Source organism: Erithacus rubecula, assembly GCF_903797595.1.
Source record: "Erithacus rubecula genome assembly, contig: scaffold_141_arrow_ctg1, whole genome shotgun sequence".
Taxonomy (NCBI): domain Eukaryota; kingdom Metazoa; phylum Chordata; class Aves; order Passeriformes; family Muscicapidae; genus Erithacus; species Erithacus rubecula.
The window spans coordinates 453,277-475,457 of NW_027635538.1; the positions used below are offsets into that span (position 1 = coordinate 453,277).

The 22,181-nt window shown below is 54.3% G+C and overlaps 2 protein-coding genes and 1 long non-coding RNA gene across 3 annotated transcripts; all 3 read right to left on the reverse strand.

Moving 5' to 3' along the window:
- Window positions 1-668: 668 nt before the first annotated feature.
- Window positions 669-8,114, reverse strand: ALMS1 (ALMS1 centrosome and basal body associated protein; the record flags this gene model as incomplete). Its single annotated transcript, XM_079333116.1, has 5 exons — window positions 669-715; window positions 1,641-1,844; window positions 3,690-3,804; window positions 7,006-7,322; window positions 8,111-8,114. 5 exons carry the CDS (start codon window positions 8,112-8,114, stop codon window positions 669-671), a joined length of 687 nt encoding a protein of 228 aa, XP_079189242.1.
- Window positions 8,115-10,512: 2,398 nt separating this feature from the next.
- Window positions 10,513-12,974, reverse strand: LOC306816679. Its single transcript, XR_013777752.1, has 3 exons — window positions 12,929-12,974; window positions 12,082-12,207; window positions 10,513-10,591 (listed from the first exon to the last, which is right to left on the reverse strand). It is a non-coding gene; the product is annotated as an uncharacterized lncRNA (long non-coding RNA).
- A 436-nt stretch (window positions 12,975-13,410) lies between these two features.
- LOC306816683 (uncharacterized protein) lies at window positions 13,411-20,358 on the reverse strand (the record flags this gene model as incomplete). Its single annotated transcript, XM_079333117.1, has 4 exons — window positions 20,236-20,358; window positions 19,204-19,325; window positions 14,288-14,888; window positions 13,411-13,439 (listed from the first exon to the last, which is right to left on the reverse strand). Exons 1-4 carry the CDS (start codon window positions 20,288-20,290, stop codon window positions 13,411-13,413), a joined length of 807 nt encoding a protein of 268 aa, XP_079189243.1. The 5' UTR covers window positions 20,291-20,358.
- Window positions 20,359-22,181: the final 1,823 nt, after the last annotated feature.

The following is a 22,181-nucleotide window of genomic DNA, read 5'->3' on the forward strand; positions in this document are numbered from 1 at the left end:
TCCTCTCCCGCAGGGGCTCCCTGCAGGGCTGGGGGCTGCCCCAGGGCTGGAACCAGGCGGGCCCGGGGCCAGCAGGGGCCGTGTCCTGGTTCTCCTTCCTCCAGCCACGCTGCAGCTCCAGCCACGGCGCCCCTGTCACAGCAGCAGGGACACAAAGGGCACTGCAGGTGCTCCTGTGCCACCCGCCCACCCCACGGCCCTGGGGGCACCCCAGGGGCTGGGGGACACAGCAGAGGGGAGCCCAGCTGAGCCAGGGCCACAGTCAGCTGGGAATGGTGGGGGGAGCACTGGGAATGGTGGGGGGAAGCACTGGGAACGATGGTGGGAGCACTGGGAATGGTGGGGGGAAGCACTGGGAATGGTGGGGGGAAGCACTGGGAACGATGGGGGGCAGGAATTGTTCCCTGGGAGGGTGGGGAGGGGCTGGACTGGGATTCCCAGATTTACTGTGGCTGCCCCTGGATCCCTGGAGTGTCCCAGGCCAGGCTGGGTCCCCCTGGGACACTGGGAGGGGTCCCTGCCATGGCAGGGGTGGCTCTGGGTGGGATTTAAGGTCCCTCCCAACCCAAACATTCCAAGATTCTCCCAGAGCAGAATGAATTCCTTGCCCTGCTGTGCCCTTGTGGCTTTTCCTTCCCCTATTAACCTGTCCCTGCTCCAGCCCAGTGTCACCTCACTGGCATTGTCACCACCCTGCCCATCCTGTCCCACATCCCTGGGAAGGGAAGGACCAGGGGACTCAGGGGCAGCTCAAACCCAGCAGTGCCCAGGTGTGCAGGTGAGCCCCAGCAGTGCCCAGGTGAGCCCAGCAGTGCCCAGGTGTGCAGGTGAGCCCCAGCAGTGCCCAGGTGAGCCCAGCAGTGCCCAGGTGTGCCCAGGTTACCCCAGCAGTGCCCAGGTGTGCAGATAAATCACACATTTTTCAGGAGCCTCTCTAAGCCCTGTCTGTGCCTCTTGATCTGTATTTTGGGAGATGAAATGCTTCCCAAATGCTCAGTGTGTCTCCAGGAGCTCAGTCACTCACAGTTTGCACACACAGTGATGTGAATACATCAGCTGGGGCTCTGAGCAGATATTCTGAATTTCCTAAATTAAACCCTTATGAGAGAGAATGATCAGTCCCCACAACAACAACAACAGTGATGAGTAAGGAAAATATTTTTAAACACTTGATTGTGATGTTGTGAGGAGTGGCAGAAATTTAAGAGAAATTAAAAAAAAAAAAAAAAAAAAAAGAAATTGTCATGAGACTCCACCAGCAGCCTAAAAATGCAACTCCCAAAAATAATCAAATTGTTCCCAATCTTCACTCAACTCAACTCAACTGCTCTGGAAACATCTTCTGGGAAGCCTCAGTTTGGACAACTGGTGACCAGCACTGAGGTCTAACAGAATGTTCTGTACCCCAGAAATGAATATTAGACACCTGCAAGATTCCCACCTCTGCACCTCACTGATTCCTGCCCAGGTGCTGCATTCCCTGAGTGCAACAGCCACTCCCTGCACACCCACCAGAGCCTGGCAGGGCTTGGGCTGGGCCAGGGGCCAGGAGCAGGGAGAGGGACAGGGAGAGGGACAGGGGCAGGGACAGTGATAGGGACAGGGGCAGGGTGTGTCCCCAGCCCTGGGTGGGCACTGACCTTGCTGCCAGTGCAGCCTGCTCCTCCTGGTGCTCTGTCTGTCCGTGCCCTGCTGTGCCCAGGGCTGCTGCCAGCCTCCTGCTGGCCCCTCCTGCCTGGGCCCTGGGGGCTCCTGCAGCTGCTGGCTGCTCCTGGGCGTGGGGAAGGTCACCCCAACGTCCCTCGTGTTGCTCCTGGTGGCACTGCTGACAATCTCCAGGGCTCCTGGAACAGCAGCAGGGCAGGGAGAGCTCAGCCTGTGTGCCAGGGTGTGCCAGGGTGTCTGGGGCTGCAGGGCAGGGTGTGCCAGCAATGTGTGTTCTGTCCCATCTGGGTGGGGCAGTGCCCCTGATCTCCTGGCACACATTCTCTGCTCATGGGCATCTTTAAACCAGCTGGGCAATCATCTTTATCTTCCCCAGCCCATCCTCCCTCCAGCAGATATCTCCTGTTACTGGGTCAGGTGTTAAAAACCAGCTGGGGCAGTCATCTTTACCTTTCCATGACCCACCCTTCACCCAGCAGGTATCACCTGTTAATGGGCCATTGTTAAAAACTGGGTGTGGCAGTGAATCTTATCCCTGTGGGAGATATCTCCTGTTCATGGGCCATTGTTAAAAACTGGGTGTGGCAGTGACTCTTATCCCTGTGGGAGATATCTCCTGTTCATGGGCCATTGTTAAAAACCAGCTGGGCAATCATCTTTATCTTCCACAGCCCATCCTCCCTCCAGCAGATATCTCCTGTTCATGGCCACTGAGTCCCAGGGCATGGCTGAGAAAATTCCATCATCCCACTGGGAGATGCTCCAGCCAGGGCAGGAGCCAAGCCTTTCCTACCCAGAGAAAAACTGACATTTGGAACAGCAGAGCAGCCTTTCCACTGGATCCCAGAGGAAAGCCAGACCCTTGCACATCATCCCTGGAGCTTCAGAGGAAACTGCACCTTCTCCAGGAGCACTGCTCCAGCTGAGCCACATCTGCCCCTGCAGGAGGATGCAGCACCATGGAATGGGACTGTGCCACCACCCTGACTGACTGACTGTGCCAGCTTGGATTCTGACTCTGGCAGGGCTGGGATTGTTCTGTGTAATACTGCATTGCTATTTTAATTTTCCTAGTGAAGAACTGTTATTCCTAATTCCCATATCTTTATCTGAGAGTCCCTTAATTTCAAAATTATAATAATAATTTGGAGGGAGGGGTTTACATTCTCCATTTCAAAGAGAAGCTCCTGCCTTTATTGGCAGACACCTGTCCTTAAAGGAGGACACAGGGCAGGGACAGCCCCCAGTCCAAGCCAGATGGAAAAATCCCTTTCCTCACCCATCTCCAAACCAAAACCTTTTCCATTCCCACTTCCCCAAACCAAGGGGAGTTCCAGTGGTTCAGGATTGTTACTGTCTGATCTGAGTAAAATTAAAAACCAAGTTCCCCAAGCAAAATCTACATTTATCTGGGGGTGGGAATTCAACTGGAATTAACTCTACCCTATGAAAACCCTTCCCTGGTTCAATCTGCTTGCACACAGGCATAATAAATAAATAATTGCTGTATCTGATGAATAAACCAAGGCCATTACTCAATGTGATGATGGGGAGTTGGCGTGGAAATGAAAGTAATGAAGAAACTGCTAATTGCCACCAGGAAAAAAAACAAACCCAACTGCAGAACTGCACCAGGCCAGGAGCAGCTTGGGACTGAAATAGAATTTAACACCCAAAATATTCCCAGGAAGAACACAGAACACTGCAGTTGCTTTCTGAAAGAGCATATGCCCACAGAACCCATTCTGGGAGGAACAGATGTCTTGGGGAAAAAACAATAGATAAAAACAGGCAGCTCACCTTTGGGAATGGAGCAGGAGCTGGGGTTAATTAACTTCCCAGTGAGAAAATGGGGTGTTAGAGCAGCCCCAATGCCACAGCTGCAGCTCCCTGAGCACACCACTCTGCTGTGGCAGCTCTGAGTGGATTTGGGGAGTGCTGCCTGAGCAGAGCCAGCACAGAAACACCCAGAGAGGGGCTCAGGAGAGGCAGGAGCAGCCCAGGGATGGTGGGACTGATCTCACCTGCCTGGACCCCTTTGCTCAGCATCCGTGCTCGTCGCTTCTTGCCCAGGGCAGGGCTGGGCCCCCAGGAGCTGCTGCTGGCACCAGGGGACTCCCAGGAAAAGGGGATGGGGCTCTGCAAAAACAGCCAAGAGAACAGAAATCCCTGAAATCCCCACCCTAATGAGCAGAAAACAGGATTGAAACAGAGAAAATTCAAACAGAACGATTCCTCATTGCCTTTCCCTGCTGTACCTTTTATAACCTGTTATCAATGCTGGGCCCAGGCTGCTCCTGCTCCCAAATCCCTGCCCTGGGCAAGGACACCTCCAGCAGCCCAGGTTTGTGGGAAAAGCACATTTCTGGGCTTTATTAAAAGCACATTATTGCTGGGAAAGAACTTGGGGTCAGCCAGGACAGCACTGGGCATCCTCCAACCCACTGGGGCTGCTCAGCTGGAGAGAGCTCAGAGCCCAAAGGGGCTCCAGGGGAGCTGGGGGTGATCCCCTGAAAAAGAGAAAAATTCCAGGGGATCCTCAGAGCCCAAAGGGGCTCCAGGGGAGCTGGGGGTGATCCCCTGGGGAAGGAAAAAATCCAGGGGATCCTCAGAGCCCAAAGGGGCTCCAGGGCAGCTGGGGGTGATCCCCTGAAAAAGAGAAAAATTCCAGGGGATCCTCAGAGCCCAAAGGGGCTCCAGGGCAGCTGGGGGTGATCCCCTGGGGAAGGAAAAAATCCAGGGGATGCTCAGAGCCCAAAGGGGCTCCAGGGGAGCTGGGGGTGATCCCCTGGGGAAGGGAAAAAATCCAGGGGATGCTCAGAGTCCTTGAAGGGGTTCAGGGGAGCTGGGGGTGATCCCCTGAAAAAGAGAAAAATTCCAGGGGATCCTCAGAGCCCAAAGGGGCTCCAGGAGAGCTGGGGGTGATGCCCTGGGGAAGAGAAAATCCAGGGGATGCTCAGAGTCCTTGAAGGGCACCAGGAGAGCTGGGAGTGATCCTCTGAAAAAGAGAAAAATTCCAGGGGAATATTTTTTCTGAGCCATGAACCTGGTTTGAGTCTCCTGTATTGCCCCAGCTCCAGGGGAGCCCCTGCTCAGAGCTGCATTTCCTCCTGATAACAGAACAGGGCAATTGGGAATGCACCAATCTGCTTTATGTGCTCAGCAAAAAGGTGCAAAACCAGGGAGGAAACACCCAAAATATCCCTTCCCCAGCAGCCACTCAGGCTTGAGCAGTGCCAGGAATATTCCAGCTGGGATGGGAATATTCCAGCTGGGAATATATATATAAAAAATTAAATAATTGCTGTATATGTAAAATATGTTAAATATTGTAATATATGTACCATATCAGTATATGTAATATATGTTAAATAGATCTATATTAAAAATATATATAAAAATATAAATATAAATTAATATAATTATTTATTATATATTATATAATATATAATATATAAATATGTAATACATAATATATAAAATAAATATAATTAATATATTATTTCAGTCTATATTTATATAAATACACCTATTTATATAAATATATTTTTATATATTCTGTATTTCTATAAATATATATATAGATATATATAAATACACAGATATAAATAATAACAATAATTGATTTAAATAAATACAAAAAAGCTGTAACCAAGTTCTCTGGGAGCAGAGCTGCCAGAGCTGAGCTCCACATGGAATTCCCACAAGGACTGGGGCAGGAATCTCTCTGGGAGACATTTCCACTAAAAACACAAATAAATCTTGCCTTTTTCTCAGCTGAACAGCCCAGAAGTGACCAAAATTGGAATTTTAGATTAAATTTGTTATTTTGCCATCTATTTTCTCTCACTCCTAATTTGAGGGGGGTGATGTGTTTTACATGGATTTTTTTAAAAGAATATTTCCCCAGCTGATAAAAAATGTGAATTTCTAAAGCCCTGGGGGTTCAATGAGCCTTTAAAGGGTTTATTCCCCACAGCATTAATTCCATTTGTCATCTCACAGGTGATTTAACCATTAAAAAAAATCAGATTTGGGTATAAGGTTCAACAGACCCTGAAAAATTAATTTTGTGAATGGAACATGGAATTAAATCATCTTCCAAATTCTACAACCATGCCAGAAACGTTGGATCTATTAATAGTATTATTGCAAAGCTCAGGGCAGTTCCACTTTACCTTCAAATAAATGTTATAAATAAAAATACTAAATATTTTTAAACCATTTTTCACCTTCAAAAATATTGCTTCCCCCTGGATTTATTTAGTTATTTGCATTATTTTTAATTATTTCTCCCCCTGGATTTATTTAGTTATTTGCATTATTTTTCATTATTTCATAATTCACTGGCTTATTTGACAAATGGACTTTTTACAGCACAAACAGCAGGAAAATTCCAATAATTGTGTGGATCCTTGCCCAGCTCTAGGGGGTTGGTTTGCTAAATTCAGATTTTTTTTGGTTAATGTATTTATTTATAGGGAAGGGAAGTTTCAGGGAAGGGAAGGGAAGTTTCAGGGAAGGGAAGGGAAGGGAAGTTTCAGGGAAGGGAAGGGAAGGGAAGTTTCAGGGAAGGGAAGGGAAGTTTCAGGGAAGGGAAGGGAAGTTTCAGGGAAGGGAAGTTTCAGAGGGAAGTAGGAAGGAAGTTTCAGGGAAGGGAAGTTTCAGGGAAGGGAAGTTTCAGGGAAGGGAAGTTTCAGGGAAGGGAAGTTTCAGGGAAGGGAAGTTTCAGGGAAGGGAAGTTTCAGGGAAGGGAAGTTTCAGGGAAGGGAAGTTTCAGGGAAGGGAAGTTTCAGGGAAGGGAAGTTTCAGGGAAGGGAAGTTTCAGGGAAGTTTCAGGGAAGTTTCAGGGAAGTTTCAGGGAAGTTTCAGGGAAGTTTCAGGGAAGTTTCAGGGAAGTTTCAGGGAAGTTTCAGGGAAGTTTCAGGGAAGTTTCAGGGAAGTTTCAGGGAAGTTTCAGGGAAGTTTCAGGGAAGTTTCAGGGAAGTTTCAGGGAAGTTGCAGGGAAGGGAAGGGAAGGGAAGGGAAGGGAAGGGAAGGGAAGGGAAGGGAAGGGAAGGGAAGGGAAGGGAAGGGAAGGGAAGGGAAGGGAAGGGAAGGGAAGGGAAGGGAAGGGAAGGGAAGGGAAGGGAAGGGAAGGGAAGGGAAGGGAAGGGAAGGGAAGGGAAGGGAAGGGAAGGGAAGGGAAGGGAAGGAAGGGAAGGGAAGGAAGGGAAGGGAGGGAAGGGAGGGACCCAGGTGGTGTTTGGCCACCTTTGGTGCTGCCCTGGCTCCTGCAGGGCTGCCCAGCAGTGGGAGTCCCCGGGGGGCACCCAGGGCTGGGCTGGGGGTGTCTCTCACCTGGCTGTGCTGCCCCTCCCCGGGGCTCCCCAGCGTGGCTGCTCTGCTCCCAGCCCGCTGCTCTGAGCGCCTCTGCTGCTGCCTGATGGCACAGTACAGCTGGGCCAGCCTGGGGGACACCTGGGGGGCTGCCTGGGGGGGCAGCTCCAGCCTGTGCTGCCCAAAGGCCCTCAGCAGCCTGCCTGTGTCAATGGTGGACAGGGACAGGGACAGGGAGCTGCTGTCCCCCGAGCCTGGGGACGTGTCCTGCCCTGCCAGGGGCCCCGTGTCCCACCCTGGGCTGCTGCAGCTGCTGGGCCCCTCGCTCAGCCTGGGCTCTGAGGAGCCTCCACTGGCAGCTGCTGGGTGCTGCTGCTGCTCCAGAGCCTTTTCCAGCTGCTGGGACACCCTGTGCCCTGCTCTGTCTGCCCTGGGCTCCTGCAGAGCCTTTTCCAGCTGCTGAGACACCCTGTGCCCTGTTCTATCTGTCCTGAACTCCTGCAGAGCCTTTTCCAGCTGCTGGCTCACCCTCTGCCCTGCCCTGGGCTCCTGCAGAGCCTTTTCCAGCTCCTGGCTGACCCTCTGCCCTGCCCTGGGCTCCTGCAGAGCCTTTTCCAGCTGCTGGCTCACCCTCTGCCCTGCCCTGGGCTCCTGCAGAGCCTTTTCCAGCTCCTGGCTGACCCTCTGCCCTGCCCTGGGCTCCTGCAGAGCCTTTTCCAGCTCCTGGCTGACCCTCTGCCCTGCCCTGGGCTCCTGCAGAGCCTTTTCCAGCTCCTGGCTGACCCTCTGCCCTGCCCTGGGCTCCTGCAGAGCCTTTTCCAGCTCCTGGCTGACCCTCTGCCCTGCCCTGGGCTCCTGCAGAGCCTTTTCCAGCTGCTGGCTGACCCTCTGCCCTGCCCTGGGCTCCTGCAGAGCCTTTTCCAGCTCCTGGCTGACCCTCTGCCCTGCCCTGGGCTCCTGCAGAGCCTTTTCCAGCTGCTGGCTGACCCTCTGCCCTGCCCTGGGCTCCTGCAGAGCCTTTTCCAGCTGCTGGCTCACCCTCTGCCCTGCCCTGGGCTCCTGCAGAGCCTTTTCCAGCTGCTGGCTGACCCTCTGCCCTGCCCTGGGCTCCCCCAGCCTGTTTTGCCCATGGCTCACCCCTGCTGTCTCTCCCCCTGCCCTGGGCTCAGTGCTGCTCCCAGCTCTGGCTTTTCCTGCTGGCTGCTCCCTCCCCTGCATGCCCTGCATGTGCTGCATGCCCTGCAGCCCATCCTGCAGCCCAGCAGCTGCCAGGCTGTGCCTGATGGGGCTCTGCAGGAGCCTGGCCAGGCGCTCCAGGCGCTGCACCAGGCTCAGCTGCCCCTCCTGCCCCTGCTGCTGCCCCTCCTGCCCCCTCTGCCCCTGCTGCTGCCCCTCCTGCCCCCTCTGCCCCTGCTGCTGCCCCCTCTGCCTCTCCAGGAACCTCAGCCACAGCCCATCCAGCCTCTGCTCAAGGAGAGCCCCCTGGGCAGGGGGGGCCCTGGCACTCAGCCCCTCCACCCTGCCCTCATCCTGCTCTGCAGGGAGGGGGAAGAGCTGCTGCTGCCCCCCTGGGCCCTGGGGGGCACCGGGGCAGGGCAGGGCAGCTGCTGGGCAGGGCAGCCTGTGCTGCAGGCAGCAGCTCCCAGGGGCAGCTCCAGAGGGCTTCACGCTGCTGCAGCCACCTGCCAGCCCTGCAAGAGAACACAGCACTTCAGTCTTTCATTTCTCAGCTCAAAGTGCAGGGTTTGCACCCTACAACTTGTAGGAGACAGCAAAGGATTAAAAGCAGGATGGCCGAGTTCATTCCCAAATGCAGGTTGAGCATTATTAAAATCACATACAGCATCTTTTCTATCAGTGGCAACAGGAGAACAGCAGCTCCCAGTGAATCTGGGGAGGAATCCAGCTCCACCTGAGGGAGCTGCCCTGGGCTGAGAGCCACAGGAGGGACCCCAGAACCCACCCAGGTCAGCCCCCAGTGCCCCAGGGGCTCCAGCTCCCACTCCAGGGATGGGGCACCCTGGAGCACACACACCACCCTCCAAAACTGCTCAACTCATTTTCAACATAAAGCAAACATGATCAAGTTCTAAAATGCCCTTTGAGCTGTGCTTTTTGTATACAGGACTGGAGTGGGTCCCCTCCCTTCCAGCTGAGGTGGAACACAGATCAAGGACCAGCCAGGCCCAGCCTCACCAGCCCTGCAAGTGCAGCAATTTTTCTTCCCATACAAGGGCAATGTTTATAAACTTGGGTAAGAGGCTTCCTCCACATCCTCCTGACAAATGAGATCAGGCTTGGGAATGCCAGGCAGAACTCTGCTATTCCTGGCTTTTTAAAAAGTTACCAAGAAATGGAAGGAATGTAAACAGGCAAAAAATAAAAATAAGTTTGTATAGAGAAACTTTAAAAAAAAAAATACATAACTTGCATAATTTTAAGCTCTAGACAAGCTCTGTGGGTAGAGGTAATCTTTTATTAGATCATCTAAAAATACAGTTGAAGAAGTCAGGGAGATTTAAGACATTCAAGTCTTTCTCCTGAAAGCTCCTCAAGTTCCAGCTGCACTGGCTCCCTTCACAACAGGTTCTTTCTCCTTACACTTCTTCCTCACCTGGGCCTTCACAGCTATAAAGAATTGCTAGGAGATCATTTTAAATTAACACTTTTGTTCCCCTCTCATTTCTATCCAGGTTATTGATGCTGCAGCTTTACATAACCATTGAAATCCTTCCTCTGCAATTCAAGATTCTGGAAACACCAAAATCTCTCCATTCTGAGAGGAGAAGATTCAAAGAAAAAAAGGCTCACCTGAAGCGAAAAGTGAAAATACTCAGCTGGATGCCTATCAGAGATCAGGAGGGGTGACACCAGAGTGGCCTGGGTGACACCAGGGTGGCCAGAGTGACACCAGGGTGGCCTGGGTGACACCAGGGTGGCCTGGGTGACACCACAGTGACAGCAGGGTGGCCAGAGTGACAGAGTGGCCTGGGTGACACCAGGGTGGCCTGGGTGACACCAGGAGCTCCCCAGGCACTGACAGGGAGGGTTTGTGCTGCACCAGGGGACAGCAGGGGACAGATGTGACATCACAGCACAGCAGAGTGCCCTGGGCAGGGGCAGCCCCAGTGGAACCAGTCCCACAGCTCTGGAGGCTCAGGAATGTCAGTAAATGCTGCTGTCACTCACATCCAGGGAATCCTGCAGTGGGGTGGGATGGAGGGACCCTAAAGCCCAGCCAGAGCCCCCCTGCCATGGCAGGGACAGCCCCCAGCCCTGGGCACAGCCTGAGGAATCTGCAGGCACCACTCAGGGCAAGCAGGAAGGAGAGGAACAGAAATCAGAGTCAAATCCTGCATTTTCTGGCAGCAATACCACCAGAACCACAGACCCTGACATGCCAGTTTGGGCTCTGGCTTCTTCCACAGCATGAACACACAGCAACAATCTCCAATTAAACCCACGTGCTAATTACCTGAGGACTGTTCCAGGGGAGTGCTATGCTCCTCAGGGCTGGCCCTGGGGCCATGGGCAGCTGGAACAGCACTGGGATTGTCCCTCAGGGGCAGCTCTGGGGCCAGGAGCCCTGCAGGAGCCTCCTCTGAGCCTGGGGGAGAAAGAGAGAGAGAGAGCAGTGTGAGCACTGGGGGATAAAGGGATAAAGGGACAATGGGATGGGATAAAGGGACAATGGGACAATGGGATAATGGGATAATGGGATGGGTTTTAAGGTCCTTCCAACCATTCCATAATTCCATAATTCCAACCGTATCTCAGCACTAGAAACCCAGAATTGTCCCCCACAGTCTCCAGCTGCCCCAGGGGAGACCCAGGTGGGATCTCAGGGAGTTTTCCATGGGCAGAGTGACAAAGTGCAGGAATGCTCTGCCCAGGGAGCTGCTGACTCACATCCCTGGGGGGCTTGAGAAAAGACTGGATGTGGCACTTGGTGCCCTGGTCTAGCTGGGCTCTCCCAACCCAAAATTCTGTGAATTCATCCTTGCCAACCCCACCTGGTCACACCCCATGGGTTTCCTCAGTTCCCTCAGCTGCTCCCCCTGAGCTGAGCCCTGACTGCAGCAGGGACTGGGAAAAACAAAATGTGTTTTTTCATCCTGCTCTGTTTTCCTAGAACCTTGTGCTGCTTCATTTGCATAGTGAATTTTGATATGTGGCATCATCCTTTCTGCAAAACAACACATTTGTGTCACATTTGTTTCTCTCATTTTGGGCACATTTCCCCAGCTAAACTTGGAAAAGGTCAAGAGCAGGGACACCTGGAGCTGCCCAGCACAACCTGCAGTGACTGACCCCTTGCTCACCACTGAACATTCCTAACATGAGATTTGTCCACTGGAATTTGGAGCCCAGAGATGGAGAGCAGGGGCTGCAGGCAGGAACTGTCCCCTGGGGCCACAGCCAGGGACCACAGACAGTGCAAAACCCATGGATCAGAGAGAATTCAATATCCAGGGACCACAGACAATGCAAAACCCATGGATCAGAGAGAATTCAATATCCATGGACCACAGACAGTGCAAAACCCATGGATCAGAGAGAATTCAATATCCATGGATCACAGACAATGCAAAACCCATGGATCAGAGAGAATTCAATATCCAGGGATCAGATCATTCCATGGATCACAGATAATTCAGTATCCATGGACCACAGACAATTCAAAGTCCATGGATCAGATAATTCCACACCCATGGATCCCAGATAATCAATTCCACAGCCATGGATCCCAGATGATTCCACAGCCATGGATCCCAGACAATCAGTTCCACAGCCATGGATCCCAGTTAATCAGTTCCACAGCCATGGATCCCAGATGATTCCACACCCATGGATCCCAGATAATCAATTCCACAGCCATGGATCCCAGATAATCAATTCCACAGCCATGGATCCCAGATGATTCCACAGCCATGGATCCCAGATAATCAATTCCACAGCCATGGATCCCAGATAATCAATTCCACAGCCATGGATCCCAGATGATTCCACAGCCATGGATCCCAGATAATCAATTCCACAGCCATGGATCCCAGATAACCCAGAGCAGAACATCCACCCCCAGGGGAGGGGCAGTACCTGAGTGGGATTTGTCCCCACGGGCCTGGGGCTGCCCTGGGCACAGGCTGCTGGCTGGCTGCTGGTAGGGCACATAATACATGCCAGAGCTTCCCCAGGGCTTGTAGGGCAGCAGCAGGGGCTGGGCTGGGGGGAGAGGCAAACAGTGAGCAGGAGCCACAAGGCAGCAAGGGGGGAACACTGCTCTCTAGCAAAAAGACTGCAAATGCTGTTTCATTCATTCAATTAAATTCAACTCTTAAATCCCCACCCACAGGTAGAAGGTTACCATCCCTCACCTGGAAAACCAGCTTCACCCATTCAGATGAAAACTGTGATCAGTGAGTTACAGCAGCATCCCCTGTACCCACAGAGCTCCCAGCTGCTCCAGCCTGAGGGAATCATTTAAAGGAGGGGATTGTCCCCAGCCAGGAAGAGCAGAGCCCCAGCACAAAGCAGCACTGGGGTGGGGAGCCCTGTGAACATCCAAACCCTGCACACTGCTCTCCTTTATCCCATTAAAAGCAGCAATGTGCACATTTCCCTCTCGTTTTCTGGAGTAAAGCAGCAATCACATCTCACTGAACTCCACGTGAATCAGTTCCAAGGATCTGGATTAACAAACACCAGAAAATATCCCCCAAGCCCACCTGGACACCATGACCTGAGCTCAGAGAAAGCTGAGCTGAACCCCAACTGCATCCACACAAACTTCAAGGTTTAAGGGTTGGGTTCTGCCCCTACATAATCAAACATCCCCATTATCTGCAGGGTGCTGTCTCCACCAGAGAGGGGGGTTTGATTTTGGGTTTGGGCACCAGTACGATGCCCTGTGCAGACCCCACAGACAGACACAGGATGTGCTCACCAGGCTGCCTGGGGAAGGGAGGGATGTCCCTGTGGGATGGAGCTGGCTCAGGGCTGGGCACAGGCTGCTCCTGCTCCTGGGGGTGCACACAGGATGCTGCTGGGGGGCTCTGCATGGAGATCTGAGGGGCAGGGGCAGGGCTGGGGGTGCCCTGAGCCCTTGAGCCCCGGAGCTGAGCCCTGGCCCTGCCCTGCCTGGGGGAGAGCAGGGGGCTGGGACCCCCAGAAGGGAGCTCAGCCACACCTGTCCCTGCTGTCCCTGCTGTCCCAGCCCGAGCCCTGCCTGGAGCTCTGAGCCCCCCCAGCCCCTGCCCAGCTCTGCCAGCCCAGCCCAGCCCAGGCTGCAGTTTGCTGCAGGACAGGGTGATGTGCACACAGCTCAGGAACCTCCTCCCCGGGGCTGGGGGGGCCTCGGGGGGGCTGCAAGGAGCCCCAGCTGCAGCTGAGGGCTGGGGGGGGGCTGCCTGCTCCCCCACAGGCTCCTCAGGGCTGCTGCTGCCCTGTGCTGGGCCCTGCAGCAAAGGCACCTGTGCAGCTGCACCTGAGCCCCCCCAGGGCTGGCAGAGCCCCGGGCCCTGCCCCTGCCTGGCACACGGGGCTGCAGCCCCCGGGCTGCCCCTGAGCCCCCCACCAGTGGCACTGTGCCTGTGCCCCTGCCCTGTACCCCCAAACCCAGGCTGCTCTGTACCCCCAATCCCAGGCTGCTCTGTACCCCCAGACCCAGACTGCTCTGTACCCCCAGACCCAGGCTGCCCTGTACCCCCAGACCCAGACTGCTGTGTACCCCCAGACCCAGACTGCCGTGTACCCCCAAACCCAGGCTGCTCTGTACCCCCAGACCCAGGCTGCTCTGTACCCCCAATCCCAGGCTGCTCTGTACCCCCAGACCCAGGCTGCCCTGTACCCCCTAACCCAGACTGCTCTGTACCCCCAGACCCAGGCTGCCCTGTACCCCCTAACCCAGACTGCTCTGTACCCCCAGACCCAGGCTGCTCTGTACCCCCTAACCCAGACTGCTCTGTACCCCCAGACCCAGGCTGCTCTGTACCCCCAGACCCAGGCTGCTCTGTACCCCCAGACCCAGGCTGCTCTGTACCCCCAGACCCAGGCTGCTCTGTACCCCCAGACCCAGGCTGCCCTGTACCCCCAGACCCAGGCTGCCCTGTACCCCCAGACCCAGGCTGCCCTGTACCCCCAGACCCAGACTGCCGTGTACCCCCAAACCCAGGCTGCTGTGCCCCCCCAGACCCAGATTGCCCTGCCCCCCCTAACCCAGGCTGCTCTGTACCCCCAAACCCAGGCTGCTCTGTACCCCCAGACCCAGATTGCCCTGCCCCCCCTAACCCAGGCTGCTCTGTACCCCCAGACCCAGACTGCTGTGCCCCCAGGCTCTGTCCTTTCCCAGCCTCCTGAGCCCCTCCAGGGCTGGCAGGGGCAGCAGGAGCCTGTCCTGGGCCAGGGGCACTTGGCTTGCCCAGCTCCCCCTGGGCATGGGGGGCACACAGGGGGGCACTGAGCTCTGCCATGGCACTGGGGTGCCCCAAGGATGGCTGCTGCTTGCACACTTGCAGCTCAGCAATGTTTCTGGGCTCCAGCTGCAGCTCCTGCAGCTCAGCAGGACTCAAGGATTTCAGCTCCTGCAGCTCAGCAGTGTTGCAGGGCTCCAGCTGCAGCTCCTGCAGCAGGGAGCAATCCCAGGGCTCAGCTTTAGGGGATGATGGTGCTGCTGGTGGGGAGCTGGGCTGGAAGGGCTCCTGAGTCCTGGAGAGCTGCCTGTGCCTGTCCCTGGGGGCCTGGAAGGGCTCCAGCTGCTCCAGCTGCTGCTCCAAATGCTGCTCCAGATGCTGCTGCTGCTGCTCCAGATGCTGCTCCAGATGCTGCTCCAGATGCTGCTGCTGCTGCTCCAGATGCTGCTTCCTCAGATACTCAGGAGCTGCTTCCAGACCACAGAGCCACAGGTCCTGAAAAAACAGAGCAGAGCTCACAGAGGGGCTGTGGAGAACTGCCCAGCCTGGCCAAACCTGGAGGGAAAGAGCAGAGCTGAGACTAAGGCAGAGCCTGGCAGCAGAAGGGAGGGAGCTCAGCTGGTCCTGACCTCATGAAACTGATCCTGTAAAGTGCCAGGCTCCCATTGCCATTCCCCACAGCATCCCATGGCAGGGGCTGGGAGCAGAGCAAGAGCAGCTCCCACCTGAGAGCCCCAAACCCTGCACAGAGCTGATCCCACAGAACCCCAAACCCTGCACAGAGCTGATCCCATAGAACCCCAAACCCTGCACAGAGCTGATCCCACAGAACCCCAAACCCTGCACAGAGCTGATCCCACAGAACCCCAAACCCTGCACAGAGCTGATCCCACAGAACCCCAAACCCTGCACAGAGCTGATCCCATAGAACCCCAAACCCTGCACAGAGCTGATCCCATCTGACAGAACCCCAAACCCTGCACAGAGCTGTTCCCATACAGAAGGAACCCCAAACCCTTTACCCAGGGCTGCCCCTCTCCCATCTCTGCCCCCATCCCTGCTCCATGGGGCAGGACCAGGACAGAGCCCCAGTTCCAGGGGATCCAGCCCTGCCACCCCAGGGGTTTGGGGTCAGAGCTTTGCACCAGAGGATGCTCAGGCAGGATTTTGGCACAGGCTGGTCCCTGGGAAGGGCTCAGTGCTCAGGGTGCTGCTGCACAAGCCTGGAGCTCTCCTCCCCGCTGAATGATCCCAGCCATCACCACATCCATTCATGCAAGTGCAATCCCAAATTCCAACACTTCCTCCGAGGAGAGGAAATCTGAGATAAGTGTGCTGCCATGGAGATGGGCCAGAGCAGCTTCATTACAGGGAAAAGACACAAAAATCTAAGTTATATTTACTTTTCCCTGCTGCCTGGGACAACTGTGGAAGCAGCAAGGCAGCACCAGGGGTGCCTGGGTGATCACACCCCCACCAGCCACTGGGAATTTGGCAACAAGAACTGGGAAACATTTCTGGTGGAAACCAAACACATAAACAAGTGTTTCACAACAGCTTTCCCAGCCCTTCTCCATCCCAGGTGTCAACTACTCCAGCAGGGAGCATCACTGCCCCCCTTTTCCACTCCTCTCTGGATGTTAAGGCAATAAATGAGTTTATTTGGCATTTCCTGCAGCCAGCAGGAGCACAGGGATGATCCCAAGACTTCTCCTCCCTGCACCACGTGCCAGTTCAACAGCCTGAGCTAATCCAGAGCAACTCCCACCCGTGAGAGCAGCACAGGAGCTGTGATCAGCTCATCCCCAAAGCCTTTCACATGGCTCTTTGTGCCTCCCATGTGTCATCCTTCCAAAAATGCTCCTCAGCCATATGATCCTGCAGAGCAAATTTAGAGCTACAACTCCCTGAACTTCCTGGGGAAGGGAGAGAGCTCAAGGAGTGGAAAAGTACAGCAGGGAATGGAGGAGAGCAGTGCTGCAAGGGGAAGGGGCTGCCAGCCAAGGGGAGGGGGAACAGCTGGGATCAGCCAGGGGGAGAACCCTGGAAATGCTGGAATTGCATTTACAGCAACTGCAAACCTGCCAGGGCAGGGACACCCCCACTGTGCCAGTGTCAGCCTGGGCACTGCCAGGGACCCAGGGAATTCTCTGGGAATCCCAGCCCAGGCAGGAATTCCTTCCCAAGATCCCAGCCCCATCTCCCCTTTCCCAGTGCAGCCATTCCCTGTGTCCTTGTCCCCAATTCCAGCTCTCCTGGAGCCCCTGCAGGGACTCTGAGCATCCCCTGGAATTTTCCCTTCTCCAGGGAACATTCCCAGCTCTCCCAGTTCATGCTGGACATTCCAGGGGTCTGAGCCCCCCTGGAGCTCCTTGTTCCTGCTCAGCCTCACCATTTCACAACAGGAAAATTCCTTTTTCCCATCTCTGTTCTCTTTAAATTCCTTTTCCCCATCTCTGTTCTGTTCTCTTTAAAATTCCTTTTCCCCATCTCTGTTTCCTTTAAAACTCCTTTTCCCCATCTCTGTTCTCTTTAAAATTCCTTTTCCCCACTCTGTTCTCTTTAAATTTCTTTTCCCCATCTCTGTTCTCTCTAAAATTCCTTTTCCCCATCCCTGTTCTGTTTAAAACTCCTTTTCCCCATCCCTGTTGTTATTTTCCAGCCCATGCCCTTTGCTGTTGCCCACAGCAGCTCCCATTAATTTCCAGGAGATTCTTTTGCCTGGCTGTGGTTTTTTCAGTGCAGTAGTTTTGAACATTTTGTATTTTTCAGTGACTGTGTTTACATTTTTCTGAAGTGCAACAAAAAAAAAAAAAACCTTCAGTCACCTCCACTCTGCAAATTCAAACAGTTTTTTATCTCAAATTAAAACACTGCAGTGCAAAAATATTTTTGAGATCAAAGCATGAGGTGCTGTGGTTGAACTAAAGTAATTTCTTGGGAGCTTGGTTTGCAAAGTTATGGTGAAATTCTTCTTATTCTAAATGGGAATAAAAGAATCCCCAGTGAGTCAGAGAAAGGTAAAACCCTTGGCTCCACACAGAGTTCACTTTAGGGACTGAGAGCAACAAATCTAAAAGTTGAGGGGGAAAAAAGCTTTGATACCCCTGGGGTTTTATTTGTGTTCTCTTTCTCTTTTTTTAGGGAATCTAAAGGAATATTCAAGAAATATTAATTTCTTAATTTAAAAATATTAATAAATATCATTTTAAGAAATATTTAATTTCTAAAATATTAAATAATATTTATATAATTTATTCGTATACTATTTAATAATAAAATACATTAAAAATAAATAAATAAATAAAATAAAATAAAATATAAAATAAATTAAATTAATTAAATAATAAATAAAATAAAATAAATATAAAAGTCACTTTTTTTCCCCCAGCTGCAGGAGAAAACAGGAAAAAACACATCCAGGGAAAAAAGGAAAAGGAAATTCTTCCCAAAGCTCAGGGCATTGTCAGCAAGAGCAGCCCCTGAAAGGCCAAGCAGCCACCCTGCACAGCAGAAAGGGACATTGCATGGGAAATAAAGGTGACACTGCTCAGACAGACTGCAGCCAGGTGTGCATTTCACATGGGGGCATTTCACATGGGAGAATTTTATATGTAAATATTTTATATGTGAGCATTTTACATGTGAAGATTTTATATGCGAGCATGCTACACATGAACATTTTACCCATGAACTACAAATTCCCCAGAGGAGCTGCACCAGCCCAGGCAGCTGCAGGATCCTGACCCTGCTGAGCCCATCCCTGTATCCCCTGTATCCCATCCCTGTATCCCATCCCATTATCCCTGTATCCCATTATCCCTGTATCCCATTATTCCTGTATCCCATTATCCCTGTATCCCATTATCCCTGTATCCCATTATCCCTGTATCCCATCCCATTATCCCTGTATCCCATCCCTGTATCCCATTATCCCATTACCCCTCCCCAGGTGTCCCTGGCTCCTCACCTGCAGGTTGCTCAGCAGCCCCTGGCCCCTCCCATTATCCCATTATCCCATTATCCCAGCCCAGCTCTGCCTCAGGAGGAGTTTCCCAGCCACAATCAGCACTCCTGTTTGTGGGAATGTTTCCTCCAGCAGCCTTGGGCACCTCCCCCTGCAGCACCAGCTCTGTCCTGCACTCCTTGCTTGCTCTGGGACAGCTGCAGCTGAGTGTGGCCAAACAAACCACCAAAACACCAAACAAACCACCAAACAAACCACCAAACCACCAAACAAACCACCAAACAAACCACCAAACAAACCACCAAACAAAACACCAAAACACCAGAACACCAAACCACCAAACAAACCACCAAACAAACCACCAAAACACCAAACAAAACACCAAAACACCAGAACACCAAACAAACCACCAAACCACCAAACAAACCACCAAAACACCACCGCAAACCACCAAACCACCCCAAACCACCAAAAAAACCACCAAACCACCACCCCAAACCAGCCCAAACCAGCCCAAAGCACCACCCCAAACCAGCCCAAACCAGCCCCAACCAGCCCAAAGCACCACCCCAAACCAGCCCAAACCAGCCCAAACCAGCCCAAAGCACCACCCCAAACCAGCCCCAACCAGCCCAAACCAGCCCAAAGCACCACCCCAAACCAGCCCAAACCAGCCCAAAGCACCACCCCAAACCAGCCCAAACCAGCCCAAACCAGCCCAAAGCAGCCCAAACCAGCCCAAAGCACCACCCCAAACCAGCCCCAACCAGCCCCAACCAGCCCAAATCACGGGGTCAATGCAGCACCAAGCCCCCCGAGCAGCCCCAGGCTGAGCTCTCTCACCTTGGCTCCTGCAGGTGTCCTGGCCCGGGGCAGCAGCTCTGCCTCTGCTGCCCCCACCCTGGGCTGGCTCTCCTCACCCCAGCCCAGCCCAGACTGCTGGGACAGCTTCAGCTTCACCCAGGCTGCCAAAAACACAAACCACGAGAGCTTCCTGGGCTATTCTCTGCATTTCTGCTGAGAGCAAAGCCCACAGCCAAAAACACAAACCACGAGAGGTTCCTGGGCTATTCTCTGCATTTCTGCTGAGAGCAAACCCCACAGCCAAAAACACAAACCACGAGAGCTTCCTGGGCCACTCTCTGCATTTCTGCTGAGAGCAAAGCCCACAGCCAGTTCCAGGGCTGGGACCAGCAATGCTCATTCCTGTCTCAATGTCCAGCAGCAACTTGAATTATTTCTTTGGAGAGATGGATGGAGAACTCCCCCTGCCATCCTCATGGGGCCAGACACAATTCACTCACACAATCCCTTCCCACATTCCTGACTTAATAACCGTGTGGACAAAATTAATTCCTTAGAGTCAGGAAAAAACTGGGAAAGCCCAACCCTGCCCAGATCACAGGGGTGACCCCACTGAAGCCCTGTCCCCTTAAAGCTCCTCACAGAACCCCAAACAATCCCCCCTGGGGCAGGGAGCAGCCTCAGCTCTGCACCCACACCCCAGTTTGTGTCAGGTGCACCAGCCAAACCACATTCAGCCTTTTTAAACTTGGGCCATTGTTTATAACAAATGCACTAGATGAGCCATTTTCAATGTTTTTCTGTGGTTTATCAAACTTCCTGAAACTCTTCAAAGCTACTAAAACAAAAACAGAATGCCAAATTTTAAAAAGCTGAGATACAGGTGATGCTCTGGACTGCAACCAGTCATCTCAGCTGCAAGGCTCATGCAAAGCATGTGAACAAAACAAAGCACCAACCACAAAATGCACAAAGTGAAGTTAAAAGTAAACAACAAATCAGCTTCTGCACAACCCCACAGAGTGGCTGTGCAGAAATCCTTTGTTCCCACCTGCCCAGCAGTGCTCTCACCTCGGATCTTCCTCTCCTGCTCCTCTGCACTCCTCAGCATCTGGCTGGCATCCATGGCAGGGGACAGAGCCCTGAGGAGCCCCCTGACACGGGCACTGAGGGAATCCCCACTGCTGCTGCTGCTGCTGCCACCCCCACTGCCACTGCCACTGCCACTGCCACCCCCACTGCCACTGCCTGCCAAGGTCCTGGCAGCCCCAGCCCCAGGCAGGATGCTCTGCAATGTCCCTGGGGCACTGTCCTGCTGCTGGGGGCTCTGAGGCTTCTCCAGGAGCTCCCTGACACGGGCACTGAGGGAATCCCCACTGCTGCCACTGCCCACCCAGGTCCTGGCAGCCCCAGCCCCGGGCAGGATGCTCTGCAATGGGGCACTGAGGGAGTCCCCATTGCCCATCCAGGTCCTGGCAGCCCCATCTCTGCTGCCTGCCCAGGTCCTGGCAGCCCCACTGCCCGCCCAGGTCCTGGCAGCCCCAGCCCCGGGCAGGATGCTCTGCAATGGGGCACTGTCCTGCTGCTGGGGGCTCTGAGGCTCCCCCAGGAGCTCCCTGACACGGGCACTGAGGGAATCCCCACTGCTGCTGTCCTCGCTGCCCCGTGTCCCTGGTGCCCCTCCAGCCTGGGACAGGGAGCCCAGGGAGGCTGCCAGGCCACTGGGGACCCTGCCCAGGGGCTCCAGGCCCAGCCCTGGGGCTGCCCCAGGGCCCAGGTGGCTGCTGGCCCTGCCCTGTGCCAGCCCCACTGGGGCAGCCTGGCTCCTGGCTGTGGTGACACTGCTGCACCCCTCTGGCTCCCACCTCCCCGTGCATTCTCCTGCCCTTGGCCCCCGGGCCCTTCCCCTCAGCCCCTCCCTGGGCTGCACACCCGAGGCTGCAGGACCTCCCCACCCCAAAGAGCCCAGGGGCTGCACCCCCAGCCCCTCTCCCTGCACACCCCTGGGGGTCTCAGCCCCACCCCACCACAGCCCCCTCTGCAGCTCAGGGATCCAGTCCCTCCCCAAGCTGGCACCCCTGGGATCCCCCTCCCTCCTGAGCAGCCCTGGGGGAGAGGAACCAGGCTCCCTGCAGGAGGCTGGGGGCAGAGCAGGATGGCTCCAGCTGGCAGAGAGACCCTCTGCCTGAGCCAGCAGCTCCTGCAGCTCCTGCAGAGCCCCAGAGCCCAGGACGTGATCCCTGTCCTGCACTGCCCCAAATCCCAGCAGGGAATCCCTGTCCTGAATGACCCCAGAGCCCAGCAGGTGATCCCTGTCCTGAATGACCCCAGATCCCATCAGGGAATCCCTGTCCTGAATGACCCCAGAGCCCAGCAGGTGATCCCTGTCCTGAATGACCCCAGATCCCATCAGGGAATCCCTGTCCTGAATGACCCCAGAGCCCATCAGGGAATCCCTGTCCTGAATGACCCCAGAGCCCAGCAGGTGATCCCTGTCCTGAATGACCCCAAATCCCAGCAGGGAATCCCTGTCCTGAATGACCCCAGATCCCATCAGGGAATCCCTGTCCTGAATGACCCCAGAGCCCAGCAGGGAATCCCTGTCCTGAATGACCCCAGAGCCCAGCAGGGAATCCCTGTCCTGCACTGCCCCAAATCCCATCAGGGAATCCCTGTCCTGAATGACCCCAGAGCCCAGCAGGGAATCCCTGTCCTGGATGACCCCAAATCCCATCAGGGAATCCCTGTCCTGGATGACCCCAAATCCCATCAGGGAATCCCTGTCCTGAATGACCCCAGAGCCCAGCAGGGAATCCCTGTCCTGCACTGCCCCAAATCCCAGCAGGGAATCCCTGTCCTGAATGACCCCAGAGCCCAGCAAGGAATCCCTGTCCTGAATGACCCCAGAGCCCAGCAGGGAATCCCTGTCCTGAATGACCCCGGAGCCCAGCAGGTGATCCCTGTTCTGAATGACCCCAGATCCCATCAGGGAATCCCTGTCCTGAATGACCCCAAAT